Source organism: Thamnophis elegans, chromosome 4, assembly GCF_009769535.1.
Source record: "Thamnophis elegans isolate rThaEle1 chromosome 4, rThaEle1.pri, whole genome shotgun sequence".
NCBI classification, from domain to species: domain Eukaryota; kingdom Metazoa; phylum Chordata; class Lepidosauria; order Squamata; family Colubridae; genus Thamnophis; species Thamnophis elegans.
Genome location: NC_045544.1, coordinates 137,566,980 through 137,582,181, shown reverse-complemented (window position 1 = coordinate 137,582,181; position 15,202 = coordinate 137,566,980). Strand labels below are relative to the sequence as shown.

At 47.9% G+C, this 15,202-nt stretch overlaps 1 protein-coding gene across 1 annotated transcript; it reads left to right on the top strand.

Moving 5' to 3' along the window:
• Positions 1-3,347: 3,347 nt before the first annotated feature.
• Positions 3,348-14,209, top strand: SMG8 (SMG8 nonsense mediated mRNA decay factor). The gene is made up of 4 exons (XM_032216415.1): positions 3,348-5,266; positions 7,109-7,254; positions 9,682-10,557; positions 13,750-14,209. The coding sequence occupies exons 1-4, from the start codon at positions 3,424-3,426 to the stop codon at positions 13,945-13,947; spliced, it is 3,063 nt and encodes a 1,020-aa protein (XP_032072306.1). The 5' UTR covers positions 3,348-3,423; the 3' UTR covers positions 13,948-14,209.
• The last annotated feature ends 993 nt before the right edge of the window (positions 14,210-15,202 follow it).

The window sequence follows — 15,202 nt, the reverse complement described above, 5'->3', positions numbered from 1 at the left end:
CTCCCAGAATCCCAGCTGTGCTGGCTGGGGGATTCTGGGAGTTGAAGTCCACAGGACTTAAAGTCGCCAAGGTTGAGAAACACTGTTGTAAGATATATTTCACGCACCTGTTCAGTTTTGAGTCTGGAAGGCCAAAAAAACAACAACCTGTAAGCTGATAGCAGAAAAGAATAAAATCTAAGATCTTTATAACAAGCAAGAGTGGCTTATAATTATGTTTCCTGACCACACTTGTGGTCATCTCATTGTCTCCAAGAGAATAGAAGATAGCCATTGTTTCATTGCATTCTTTTTTTTCCCTCCCAAGTTTTTTTATTTTTTACAAATACCGTATTTTTCAGAATGTACGACACACCAAGGTTCTGAAGAGGCAATTTTTTTTAAAAAAAGTTTTTGCACTCTGCAGAACTCCCCAAAACGGCCTGTTTTTTTGTGAAAACAGCCCATTTTTTTTTAAAGGACATGAATAGCCTTTAGGAGCCTTGCAGAGTGTTCCTGGACCTGGGGGGGGGGGGGGGGGGCAAAATTGAGGAAAAAATGACCTGTTTTTTGCTCATATAGAGCAGAGGTGGCGCAGTGGTTAAATGCAGCACTGCAGGCTACTTCAGCTGACTGCAGTTCTGCAGTTCGCCAGTTCAAATCTCACCGGCTCAAGGTTGATTCAGCCTTCCATCCTTCCGAGGTGGGTGAAATGAGGACCCGGATTGTTGTTGGGGGCGATATGTTGATTCTGTAAACCGCTTAGAGAGGGCTGAAAGCCCTATGAAGCGGTATATAAGTCTAACTGCTATTGCTATTGCTACTCTGCAAGGCTCCTAAAGGCCTTTGCACGGCCATTTTGGTGAAGGGAGCAGTGTTTTGGGAGGCAAGGGAAGTCCTGTGGACTTCAATTCCCAGAATCCCCTAGCCAGTGTTGGCTGGGGGATTCTGGGAGTTGAAGTCCACAGGACTTAAAGTCGCCAAGGTTGAGAAACACTGATCTAAGCAATATTTTCCCTTGCTTGCAATGGAAATTTATCTTATAATACAGGATAGCTTTGGACAGTCACACAACCTCCTGTTTTTTTTTAGTTTATTCGGAAGTAAAAATAGCAAAAGGCACCCTTTCCCCCTCTGATCACAACTTACAACAGTCCATTTACTGACCATTCAAAGCTACAGCGGCACTGAAAAAAAAATGACTTGCGGGATTTTTTTTCCAGAGTTACGACCGTTGCCGCGTCCCCATGGTCACGGATACAAATTCAGATGCTTGGCAACTGGTTCATATTTATGACCGTTGCTCAGTCCCAGGGTCATGTGATCCCTTTCTGAGACCTGATCGGCAAAGTCAAGTGGGGAGTCAGATTCACTTAACAACCGGGTTACTCACTTAACAGCTGCAGTGGTTCACTTAGTAACCATGGCCAGAAAAAAACAGTTTTTTTCCCGAATGCCATCACCCTGCTAAACAACTCATTCCCACAACACTGTCAAATAATTTACTAAGACTGTATTACTATTCTTCTTCTCTTCCTTCCTAGTATCTCTCTCTCCTCACTTATGACTATAACCATGTTGCTTGTATCTTTCAATTTATATTGTTTTATTTGTTTACTAGTGTTGGAAAAAATGTCCCATCTGGGTTCAGCTCCAAGTGGGGGGAAAAGACACTGGAAACATGGAGGCTACTTGGAAAGATGGTTTAATGGTGGACAAGACCACATGGCTTGAGCTCCTGAACAGAAAAGGGGGATCACATGCTTCCAGATGTTGAGTGGAGAAGAAAAGAGAGGGGGGAAAGGGTTTTTTAATATTCTGTCCGGCCCCACCTCTCTGTTTCCTGTTCCTGTGTAAGAAATGTATTCTGATTGGTGGTCAGACTCTCATGGGGCCATGCAGGGCCAACTCTCTAGTCTGTGTTTTGAGTCCAGGTTTGGTTGTGTTCCCAGATGCCATGTGGTGACTTTCTGTGGAAGGCTAATCCTACCTTTATTATGTAAAGTAGACTAGTTCAGGCTTTAATGGCTCATTGACAAAGCGGGGGGGTGGGGGGAAGCTGCAGGAAGCTATTCTGCCTTTAAAATCATGTTTCTCCCTTTTCACATCCAGGGAAATATAATATTCTGCCTTCTTAATATATCCCAGGATATTTCGATTTTCTAGCAGAGGGGTGGGTTTTAACTTCCTACACTAGTACGATTTGATAACTTATTAGTAACCTTAACTATCACTAACTGTTGTATCTTTTTATTCTTGATGAATGTATTTTATTCTTACGTACACTGAGAGCATCTGCACCAAAGACAAATTCCTCGTGTGTCCAATCACACTTGGCCAATAAAGGATTCTATTCTATTCAGTTCTATTCCATTCCATTCTATTCCATTCTATTATTCTTGACAATGTATTTTATTCTCCTTATATACACTGAGAGCATCTGCACCAAAGACAAATTCCTTGTGTGTCCAATCACACTTGGCCAATAAAAGAATTCTATTCTATTCTAAGAACAGGTAAAACGGGGCAAAACTTGCTTAACAAATGTCTCACTTAGCAAAAAAAATAATTTTTGGGACTCAGCACTGGATGGATACTAATCAAGAAGAGAAGCAACTTGGAATGAAGGAGAAACTTCTTAACAGTGAGAACAATTAACCAGTGGAACTACTTGCCACCAGAGGTTCTGAGTACTCCATCATTGGGGGTTTTTAATAAGAGACTGGACAGCCCCCTGTCTGAACTGGGACAGGGTATCCTGCTTGAGCAGGGGGCTGGACTAGAAGACCTTCAAGACCCCTTCCAGCTCTATTCTGAGTCAATTGTTGTCCTAAATCGAGGACCCGCTTTATTGGGCTAAAATCAAAACTAATCCTCAAGCCCTACTACTCATTTGGAAGGGGACAAGGGCACAATTGGAATATATTGTACATCTTTTAATTGTTATAGATGAAGAAATATAAAGGGGGGGAACAGGGTCTCCGGAGGGTGGGGGTGCCCTGTAATATTATTTTTTCCTTTTTTGTATTTAGATGTACTATATATTTGCATTATTTGCATTTGAAAAAATAAAATAAAAAAGGTAATCCTCAAGCCATCCCGGAAATCTGTCCCACCACCTGACTTCACCACTCTACATTCTTTCTTCACTCTACCGCCAATAGTACGCGAAGGATCCTAAAAAGCCAGCCCGGAAGTCCCCTCCCGCCGCCTGCCTTTCGTCGCTCTTCCCTTTTCTTCAATCTACCGTCCTTCGAACGCGAAGTAGCCAGTTCGCTCCGAAAAGCGAGCTCGGATTGGCTGAAACGCCGCCTCGGCGGATATTGTACCCCGCGCCTGCGCCCTGAGCGCCTCTCTCTGCCCCCTCCCCCCGGTGCGGCTGCAAGCGCCGCTGCAAGGCTGCAAGCGCCGCTGCCGGTGGCGGGGCGACCAAAGCGGCGGAGGATGGTGGGCGGCGCGACCGTGCAGGGTCCCGTTGGCTTGCACGAGCTGCTTTTAGCCGGGGCTGCGGCTGTTTCGGCCCCTGCCGCTGCCTCGCCTGATGCGCCGCCGGCAGCCCCGGCTCCTGCGGGCGGCGCCTGCCCCGGGGTTGCTGCCCCGGGGGAAGAGGAGGAGGTCTGCGTGGTGGGCATCTTCGGCAAGACGGCGCTGCAGCTGGGCTCGGAGAAGGCGGCGTTGGTTAACACGGTCTGCGACCGGCAGGTCTTCCCTCTCTTCCAGCGGGAGGGCGGCGCGGGGTCTCCCGCCAGGGGGCCAAGCCCGGTCCCCGTAGCTGAGTCCCCCCCTCGGCCTTCCTCCTCCTCCTCCTCTTCCTCCTCTTCTTCCTCCTCCTCCTCTTCCTCCTCTGCCAGCCCTTGCCAGGGCGACTACAACCACCTGCAGGCTTTCTACAGCCAGGAGAGCAAGGTGCTCTACCTGGTCCTCACCGCCATCAGCGACAGCCACCAGCTCTTGCAAGCTTGCAAGGACTTGGAAGCCATGGGGGGCTCCTCCCGGGCCGCCACGGCCAGCTTAGGGGTGCCGGCGGGCTCCTCGCTGCCCCACGCCGAAGCCCACGAGTTCTGGAAGCACCAGGAGAAGATGCACTGCCTCAACCTCCTCTACCTTTTCTCCGTCTGCCACATCCTCCTGATGGTGCATCCCACCTCCTCCTTCGACATCACCTACGACCGGGTCTTCCGGGCGCTCGACGGCTTGCGCCAGAAGGTCCTGCCCACTCTCAAAGCCGCCATCAAGGACTGCCCGGTTGGCAAAGACTGGAAGCTCTTCTGCCGGCCGTGCCCGCCTCGCTTGCTCTTCCTCTTCCAGCTCAACCGGGCCCTGAAGGTGGAGCCTCCGCCGGGCCGGGGACAAGATCTAGGGGGCCAGTTGGAGAAGCCAGCCCCCAAGAAGCACTCCCCCAAGCGCCGTCTCCAGCATGCCTTGGAGGACCAGATCTACCGCATTTTCCGCAAGAGCCGGGTGTTGACCAATCAGAGCATCAACTGCCTTTTCACCGTGCCGGCTAACCAAGCGTTTGTCTACATCGTGGCTGGCGGGGCCCAGGAAGGCGAAGATCCCATCGCCGTCTTGCTGGAGCAGCTGAAAAACAACTGCACGGCTCGGGAGACCGACACTTCTCTGGGCCCGGGGTTGGCCGGGCCGCGGCGGTACCAAATGATGCGGCACGGGAGGCAGCAGCTGTCGTTCCATGCCGAAAGCAGCGGCGGCACCTCCGGGAGCAGCAGTTCGAGCTCGGGGCAGCTGGTGGATTGCACCTTAAAGGAATTCCTGTTCCAGCACGTCGAGTTGGTCCTCTGCAAAAAGGGCTTCGACGACAGCGTGGGGAGGAACCCCCAGCCGTCCCACTTTGAGCTGCCCACCTACCAGAAGTGGGTGGCCACTGCCCTGAAGCTTTACGAGGTGGCGATTGAAGGCAAGGAGAATGAATTGTCCCCGGGTGGAGAGCTGACCTCCAAAATCATGGGCAGCATCAAAGTCCTGGAGGGTTACTTGGACATCGACACCAAGTTCTCCGAGAACCGTTGCCAGAAGGCCCTCCCCATGGCTCACAGCGCCTATCAGTCCAACCTGCCCCATAACTACACCATGACCATCCACAAGAGCCAGCTCGCTCAGGCCTTGAGGGTCTATAGCCAACACGCCCGGGGTCCGGCCTTTCACAAGTACGCCCTGCAGTTGCACGAGGACTGCTACAAATTTTGGAGCAACGGGCACCAGCTGTGCGAAGAGCGGAGTCTGACGGACCAGCATTGCATGCATAAATTCCATTTGCTGCCTAAGTCAGGTGAGTTCAGAATCTTTGAAGTAGAAAAGCAGGGAAGGATCTTGGAAACTCCAGGCATGCACATTGCTGTCGTCTCTGGAGGTTCTGTATCCGGGCATGTATTTTCTTCTAGTTTGATGGAGTTTGTTGCTCTGTGGAACCACAGAGTTTTGCATTTCCCTTCAGGTTTCTAGTCCTCTTTGTTTTTCAGAATACACTACAAGGGTGATGCGGCGTAGTTCGAGGGAAAGGGGAATCTGTTATTCCCAAATTTTATTTCCCATGAACTCTGAAAGTAAATATAACATTTCAGTAATTATATCATTATGTAAAAAAAAGGCATAAATTATTTATTTAGATATTTTTTATCCCGCCTTTACGGGTATTCTCGAGTTATAAAAGCTTGGTTAGTGACTGTTCAAAGTCACCCAGCTGGCTAAGGTGGGACTAGAACTCACCGTCTCCTGGTGATTGGTCCAAAGTCATCCAGCTGGTTTACATGCCTAAGGCGGGACTAGAACTCACCGTCTCCTGGTGATTGGCCCAAAGCCACCCAGCTGGCTTTCATGCCTAAGGCGGGACTAGAACTCACCGTCTCCTGGTGATTGGTCCAAAGTCACCCAGCTGGCTTTCATGCCTAAGGCGGGACTAGAACTCACCATCTCCTGGTGATTGGCCCAAAGTCACCCAGCTGGCTTTTATGCCTAAGGCGGGACTAGAACTCACCGTCTCCTGGTGATTGGTCCAAAGTCACCCAGCTGGCTTTCATGCCTAAGGCGGGACTAGAACTCACCGTCTCCTGGTGATTGGCCCAAAGTCACCCAGCTGGCTTTTATGCCTAAGGCGGGACTAGAACTCACCGTCTCCTGGTGATTGGTCCAAAGTCACCCAGCTGGCTTTCATGCCTAAGGCGGGACTAGAACTCACCGTCTCCTGGTGATTGGCCCAAAGTCACCCAGCTGGCTTTCATGCCTAAGGCGGGACTAGAACTCACCGTCTCCTGGTGATTGGCCCAAAGTCATCCAGCTGGCTTTCATGCCTAAGGCGGGACTAGAACTCACCGTCTCCTGGTGATTGGCCCAAATCCACCCAGCTGGCTTTCATGCCTAAGGCGGGACTAGAACTCACCGTCTCCTGGTGATTGGCCCAAAGTCACCCAGCTGGCTTTCATGCCTAAGGCGGGACTAGAACTCACAGTCTCCTGGTGATTGGCCCAAAGTCACCCAGCTGGCTTTTGTGCCTAAGGCGGGACTAGAACTCACAGTCTCCTGGTGATTGGCCCAAAGTTACCCAGTCATAGGTTTGATGCCTAAGGTTGGGCTAGAGTTCAATGGCTCCTGGTGATTGGCCCAAAGTCATTTAGCTGGCTTTCATGCCTAAGGCAAAACTAGAACTCGCAATCTCCTGGTGATTGGCCTAAAGCCACCCAGCTGGCTTTTGTGCCTAAGGCGGGACTAGAACTCACCGTCTCCTGGTTTCTAGCCTGGTGCCCAAGCCAGCAGACCAAACTGGCTCCAATCTAATATTCAGGAATCAGACTGTGATCAACCGTCTTGATTCCTAGTCATGTAGTGCGAGAAATTTTGTAAAGCGTAAAAAATGACGGATCGGATCTGGGAAATTCTCTTTGTTTTATGTTATGGACTGTGGTAAACTCCCAAGTTCATTAGTAGCTAAAATATCGCACTGTTGTAGCTTTGTGGCGGCTGACAAATGGAAATGTGACCGTGTTTTGTCTGGCCACAAAAAAATGCTAACATTTCATTGTTCGGCCTAAGAAGCAAAAGCATTCAGCCAAACGGTTGCAAAAGAATAAAAAATGAAACTGACATATTTTTACTCTTTCTGCCTCTTTCTATGTAGGGGAAAAAACAGAACCGGATCGGAATCCACCTGTGTTATATCATAACAGCCGTGCCCGATCAACCGGTGCCTGCAATTGTGGGAGAAAACAGGCCCCCCGGGAGGATCCCTTTGACATCAAAGCTGCAAATTATGATTTCTATCAGGTAATCCCTTTCTCTCCAAAAAATAAGAGATCCGTTAACTGGCCAAGAGAAACACACTGTGGTCATCTCTCTCAGTTCTGTATCTATGCATGCATTTTCCTCTGGGTTTGGGGGAGTTTGTTGCTCCAATAGGTTTTCCAAGCTGGAAAACTCAAGAGCTTTGCAGGTTTCTAGTCCTCTTTGTTTTTCAGAATACGATACAAAATTGATGTGACATAGCGCGAGGGAAAGGGGAATCTGTTATTCCCAAATTTTATTCCCTATTAACTCTGAAAGCAAACATAACATTTCAGTAATTATATCGTTATGTAAAAAAGCATAAATACTTCAGTTTTGGAATGTAAAGTATGTAAGATGACTCTGTTTCATAGGTCCCCGAAGCTCAAGGCCATATTCACAAAAAACAACTTATTGTTATCATGGTTGGATTTAATCTGCCAAGCATCCCACCCACCAATATCCTTCTCCTTTTTATTATTTTTAATTTACTTATTCGTATCCCGCCTTTTTTTTTTTACAAATAGACTCAAGGCATTGCATGTATCCAACACACCATCATGTTCCCCCCTAACAACAACCCTGTGAAGTGAATTGGGCTATGACACAGGAGTTAGCCAGAAACCACGCAGCTGGCAGCACTACAACTCACCATCTCCTGATAATTGGGGCAAAACCACCCAGCCTTTGCACCAATTATCTTAAGCAATTTTGTGCCTAAAATAGGATGAGAACTCACCCAGCTGGCTTTCATGCCTGTATTGAGACTAGAACTCACTGACGCCAGGTAATTGAGCCAAATTCACTCAGCTGTCTTTCATACCTATATCGAGACTAGAACTCACTGATGCCTGGTGATTGGGCCAAACACACCCAGCCGGCTTTCATGCCTATATTAAGACTAGAACTCACTGACGCCTGGTGATTGGGCCAAATTCACTCAGCCGGCTTTCATGCCTATATTGAGACTAGAACTCACTGACACCTGGTGATTGGGCCAAATTAACTCAGCTGGCTTTCATACCTATATTGAGACTAGAACTCACTGACACCTGGTGATTGGGCCAAATTAACTCAGCTGGCTTTCATGCCTATATTGAGACTAGAACTCACTGACGCCTGGTGATTGGGCCAAATTCCCTCAGCTGTCTTTCATACCTATATTGAGACTAGAACTCACTGACACCTGGTGATTGGGCCAAATTAACTCAGCTGGCTTTCATGCCTATATTGAGACTAGAACTCACTTGACGCCTGGTGATTGGGCCAAATGCACCCAGCCGACTTTCATGCCTATATTAAGACTAGAACTCACTGACTCCAGGTGATTGGGCCAAATTCCCTCAGCTGTCTTTCATACCTATATTGAGACTAGAACTCACTGACACCTGGTGATTGGGCCAAATTAACTCAGCCGGCTTTCATGCTTATATTGAGACTAGAACTCACTGACGCCTGGTGATTGAGCCAAATTCGCTCAGCCGGCTTTCATGCCTATATTGAGACTAGAACTCACTGACGCCTGGTGATTGGGCCGAATTCACTCAGCCGGCTTTCATGCCTATATTGAGACTAGAACTCACTGACGCCTGGTGATTGGGCCAAACGCACCCAGCCGGCTTTCATGCCTAAACTGAGACTAGAACTCACCGACTCCTGGTGATTGATGTGACTCGTTTAACAACCGCCTTGCTAAGCATTATAAATTCTGGTCCCAATTGTGGTCATAAGTCGAGAACTTCATGTACCATTATTGTTTCCCTAAATTTATTTGCTGGAGAAGTCACATGGGGAAACTCAAATTGCATTAACTACAGTTCGCCTTGCCCCTTCCAGGGATTGCGAGTGTAGTACTAGTATAGTGATGGCTAATCTTTTTCCCGTCGCATGCCAAAAGTAGGGGGAATGCAAGGGGGTCATGCGCCGGCGTGCCCACACCCATAATTCTATACGGGCGATACACCCCGCGCGCGACCCCCGCCGTCTCCCCCGCTTTTGGTGTGTGATTGACTTGTTTTCCGCCGTCCCCAGGCTCCAGTGGCTTTCTAGAAGCCTGGGGAGGGTGAAAATGGCTTCCCTCACCCCAAGCGGCCCTCCAGAGGGTTTAGGAGTCTCCGGAAGGTGAAAAACGGCCCAATGAACAAACCGGAAATCCATTCTCGAACTTCCGATTTGTGCGTTGGGTTGTTTTTCGTCCTCCGGAGCCTTCAGGGAAGCCTCTGGAGGGCGGAAAATGGGCAAAAACGAAGGCCGAAGTCAGCTGGAACATGCGCGCTGGAGCTGACATGGCAACGCCTTGTGTGTCCGAACAAATGGCTCCGCGTGCCACCTGTGACACGCATGCCATAGGTTCCCCATCACAGTCCTAGTATGTTTGAAACCTGCCTCATCCTTCATGCTACCGCTCTCTCTTTTTTCTTTCCGTTACAGCTGCTGGAAGAGAAATGTTGCGGCAAGCTGGAGCATATCAACTTCCCCGTTTTTCAGCCCAGTACGCCAGATCCAGCTCCGGCCAAGAACGAGGCCTCCCCCAGCCCTCCCGAAGGGGAAGCCGAGAAGCTGAAGGAGAAGGAGCCCCAAACTCAGGGGGAAAGCACCAGCCTCAGCTTAGCTCTCAGTCTGGATCAATCCACAGATAGTTTAGGGACCTACCCTGCGGATCCACAAGGTGGCGGCAACAACACAGAAGCTCATGGCGCAGCGTCCGAAGCGAAAGGGGAAAAGAGAGCCAGCTTGGTGGATCGGCAACCTTCCACAGTGGAATACCTGCCCGGGATGCTTCACTCCAATTGCCCCAAGGGTCTTCTTCCCACCTTCTCCAGCTGGTCTCTGGTGAAGCTCGGCCCCGCCAAAGCCTACAATTTCCACGCCGGCTTGGATCAACAGGGTTTCATTCTGGGCACCAACTACTTAATGCCCTGGGACATCGTCATCCGGACGCGGACGGACGAAGAGGGCGACCTGGATACCAATTCCTGGCCCGCTCCTAACAAGGCCATTCCGGGGAAACGGAGCGCCGTGGTCATGGGCCGAGGAAGGCGGCGGGACGACGTGGCTCGGGCTTTTGTGGGTTACGAATACGAAGATGCCCGAGGGAGAAGGTTCATGTGTTCGGGACCAGAGAAGATCATGAAAGTGATGGGCGGAGGGCCTAAAGAATCAGCCGTCAAAGCTCTCAATTCCGACATGCCCCTTTACATCCTATCGTCCAACCCAGGGAGGGGACTTAAGCCGCACTACGCTCAGCTGATCAGGCTCTTTGTGGTGGTCCCTGATGCTCCCCTGCAAATAATACTCACCCCCCAGGTAAGAAGAGGGGCATGTAGAACCATTGAGCGTTGAGTGAGTTCTAAATGCATTCATTTACCGTATTTTTCGAAGTATAAGACACACCTTTTTCCCCCCCAAAAGAGGGTGAAAATCTGGGTATGTCTTATACACTGAATTACGCAGTTTTGACCTACCGAAACTCCGCCCCCCCCCTTGAAAAAATGGACATGTAGAGGGTTTGGGAGGCTTGCAAGGTGCTACTGGGAGCTGGGGAGGGCAAAAATGAGTAAAAAACGGGCCATTTTTGCCAGTCCCCAGGAGCACTCTACAAGCCTCCCAAAGGGGGGGGGCACTCTGCATGCCCCCCCTTTTTTTTGCAAAAAACGAGGTGTGCAGTGGGTTTGGGAGACTTGCAGAGTGCAAAAACTTTTTTTTTTTAATTTACCTCTTCAAAATCATGGTGCGTTCTTATACTCCGGTGCGTCTTACAGTCCGAAAAATACGGTATCTATCTTTTAAAATTTAATTTATTTATTTGTATCCCATCTTTATTGTTTCGGCAAATAACCGAAGGTGGCAAACATAACCGACACACCTTCCTCCTCCTATTTTCCTGTAACGATAATTCTTTTTTAAGTTATTTATTTAGTTTTTACAAACATATCACTGTGTGAAGACTGTGGCGCCTGGGTATCATATATTCTAATACAAATAAAACTAATAGCATTAGTCATAGTTATTCCTTTCAACCAACTTATATATTTCAAATAATAATACATATTTATATAAAGTTGCAGTCTGTCATTATTCGATTATTCCATTTCTATTTGTCTTATTATTGCTCTTATTTTATTATATAAAAATGTATACACTGATATTCCTCTTTTCTCTTATTTCTATCACTTATTCTAACTTTTAATCATGTCGTTTGTTAAAAAAACATTTTCTTTCTATACTATCTAACTTCTAATCATGTCACCTACCTGCAAGAAAGAGAGAGGAAAAGTAAATCAAATCAAAACAACGCCAAAAACTTAAAATCATCTATCCATCATCTCTTGCCCGCTTCAATACTTTAATTGCTATGCTTTTTTTTCTTTTTGACTTGTCTCCCATATTCCTCTCTAAGATCTTTATCTCTTTCTACATCTGTTTCTTGATTGTTCAATCTAAGTATTTTTCTACCCTCCTACACTGCTAGTTTCCCTGTAATAATAATTCTGTGAGGTGGGTTGGGATGGTTCCACCACAAAACCGTGTTCGACTAAAGCGCACTCGACGAAATCGCGTAGCTGACGTCATCACAGGGCGACAACAGCGCGGAGAAAAAAGCACGCTGTAAACGCTAAACCTAAAATTAACCCCTAAACCTAACCCCCCTAATCCTAAAATTAACCCTAAACCTAAACCTAAACCTAACCCTTAACCTAACCCTAAACCTAATCCTAACCCTTAACCTAACCCTTAACCTAACCCTAAACCTAACCCTTAACCTAACCCTAACCCTAAAGCTAACCCTTAACCTAACCCTAAACCTAACCCTAACCCTTAACCTAACCGTTAACCTAACCCTAAAGCTAACCCTTAACCTAACCCTAACCCTAACCCTTAACCTAACCCTAAACCTAACCCTAAAGCTAACCCTTACCTTAACTTGAATCGGCTTGCTTTCAAAGCGCTATTTAAAGCGCCCTTCTTTCTCCGCGCTCGCTGTTGTTGCCCTGTTGATGACGTCAGCGACGCGGTTTAATCGGGCGCGCTTTAGTCGAGCGCGGTTTTGTCGTGCCACAGGTTGGGATAAGAGAGACTCTCTGGTCCAAAGTCACCCAGCTGGCTTCCATACGTAAGGTGAGACTAGAACTCACCCTCTCCTGGTGATTATCCCAAAGTTATCCAGTCGGCTTGCATAGCTATGGTAGAACTAGAATTCACTGTCTCCTGGTGATTGGCCCAAAATCACCCAGTTGACTTTCATGGCTGAGGCGGGACTAGACCTAGCAGTCTCCTGGTGATTGGCCAAAAACACTGCCATAAATGTAACTAGGTACAAATTAACAGAGTTGGAAGGGACCTTGTAGGTCATCTAGTCCAACCCCTTGCCCAAGCAGACCCTAAACCATTTTTGACAGACGGCAGTCCAGTCTCTTCTTGAAAGCCTCCAGTGATGAAGCTCCCACAACTTCTGTTCAATGGGTTGATTGCTCTCCCTGACAGAAAATTCTCCTTATTTCTAGGTTGAATCTCTCCTTATTCAGTTTCCATCCATTCTTCCTTGTTTGGCCTTTAGGTGATTTGGAAAAGAGCTTGACCCCACCCCCTCCTCTCTGTGGCAGCCCCTCAAATATTGGAAGACTGCTCTCCTGTCTCCCCTGGTCCTTCTCTTCCCTAGACTAGCCATGCCCAGGTCCTGCAACCGTTCATCATACGCGTCAGTGTAGCATTCATGAACTGGAATAGGGCTTAGTAACAAGGTCAGCCAATAGGAGCTGAAACAGTTTGGAGCCTGGGCGTGGCTTAGCTCTGTAGCTCTGAATCTGTGCTAAGCTCTTAACTGGTCTGCTGTTCTGAAGTGAAACTATTCTCTCCTCTGTATTTACTTGTATTTACTACCACATTGGAAAACCTGCTTTTGGTGTTGTATATTTACTTCATGTGTTATATTATATATAAAAAGAAGTTAATGAATCCTACTGAATCCATTACCTGTGTGTGCTTTCTGGATGTGATTGCTGCAACAAACTCTTGACAGTATGTTTCAGTCTCTAGTCCCTTAATCATCCTGGTTGCTCTTCTCTGCACTTTTTCTAGAATCTCAACATCTTTTTTTAGAGCGTGGTGAACAAAACTGAATGCAGGTCTCTAGATACTAAACCAGTGTTTCTCAACCTTGGCCAGCTGCCTTAGAGTAGCACGCTCTACCCCTTTGCTAAACCAGCCGTGGGCATGGCCATCGCTTGACTCATCTGACTCATCCGGCCTGCGAGTTTAGACATTCTACTCCCCCTCCCCACATGAAAAGAACTCTGTTCCAACTGCCAGTTTCCTGACATTCCTTTTCTCAGCTCCAGGCGAATGCATTCGCTGGCTGGGGAATTCTGGGAGTTGAAGTCCGGACATTTTCAAGTGGCCAAGGTTGAGAAACAGTGCTCTAGATACTAAACTAATTTACATTTAATGTGTTTTATGCAAAAATGAAAATGAAAGTTGCTTCTTTCTCCGCTCATCCAGGTGCAGCCAGGGCCGCCTCCTTGCCCTATATTTTACCCAGAGAAGCAAGAGATAACTCTGCCTCCCGATGGGCTGTGGGTCCTTCGCTTTCCTTACGCCTACGTCACGGAACGCGGCGCCTGCTTCCCGCCGAAGGAGAACCAGCAGTTGATGAATTACAAGGTTCTCCGAGGGATCCTAAAGGCTGTTATACAATAGACTTTGCGATCAGAACTGGTTCTGCAATTCTTGGGTTTACTATTATTATTTTTAAAATATATATATATATATACTGTATTTTTCAGAGTATAAGACACACTTTCCCCCCATAAAAGGGGATGAAAATTTGGGTGCGTCTTATACACTGAATGTATCCCCACCCACCCGCCATCCCCTACCCTTTGACCTCTGCCTCCCAACAATTTTCCTCCTTGCAGCAAATAGAAAAGAGCCCGCTTCAGCACAGCCTGATTAGCACAAGCAGCTGATTGTAGGTTGGATCAGCCTCCCGACCATCAGCTGTTTCAGGCTGCAGAGATTGCAATTGCCTATTGCTGCCTCCGTGCATCCCACTTTCGGCCTCTGCATCCCATTTTTTTGCCTCTGCGCACCCCATTTTCGGCCTCTGTGTGCCCCGTTTTTTGCCCATGCCGACCCATCCCGCTACTCAGAACGGGTGGAAAATGGGGCGTGTGGTGGCTGAAAATGGGTCACGGAGGCGAAAAATGGGGTGCGAGGCGGCGGCAATAGGCTATAGCAATCCCTGCAGCCTGAAACAGCTGATGGTTGGGAGATCCAACTGACAATCGGCTGCTTTTGCTAATGAGGCTGTACTGAAACGGGCTGTTTGCTGCAAGGAGGCAAATTGCTGGGAGGCAGAGGCAGATTTTTTCCCCCCTTGTTTTCCTCCCTAAAAGTTAAGTGCGTCTTATACTTCAGAGTGTCTTATACTCTAAAAAATACGGTAATAATTCTTTGCCTCTTCACCCAGCTGGAACTGAAATGATGGATTTTGATTGCATATATAGCTGGTGTGCTTGCAGCAATCACTGGTTTAATTGGGCAGAGCCACCGTACAGGGCGGAAAAATTTTTCAGTATTGATATGATGTGTTAAGTGCGAAGTCGGGATATAATCGTGGGTATGTCAGCAGTACAGCAAAGTTGCCAAGCTCTGTTGATCGTAATGAATGAAGGAAGAAAAAAAAATTATAATAAAACATTTGTTTTTCCATTGTTCATCACAACTGTTCCACTTTATTTCCAAACAAAACGTGATGGCTGGGGCATTCTGGGAGTCCACAGGTCCTCAAGTTGCCATGGCTGAGAACCACTGAGATTCAATGTCGACGGAGTTTCTCAGTCATCCAGGTCGTGGTGGGCCTGAAGGTGCTTTCTTCAAAAGGCAACTAGACTTGTTTCGTTTTGTTTTTGAAGAGGGTTCACTTCTCATCGAAAGAAGCTTCTTCAGCTCT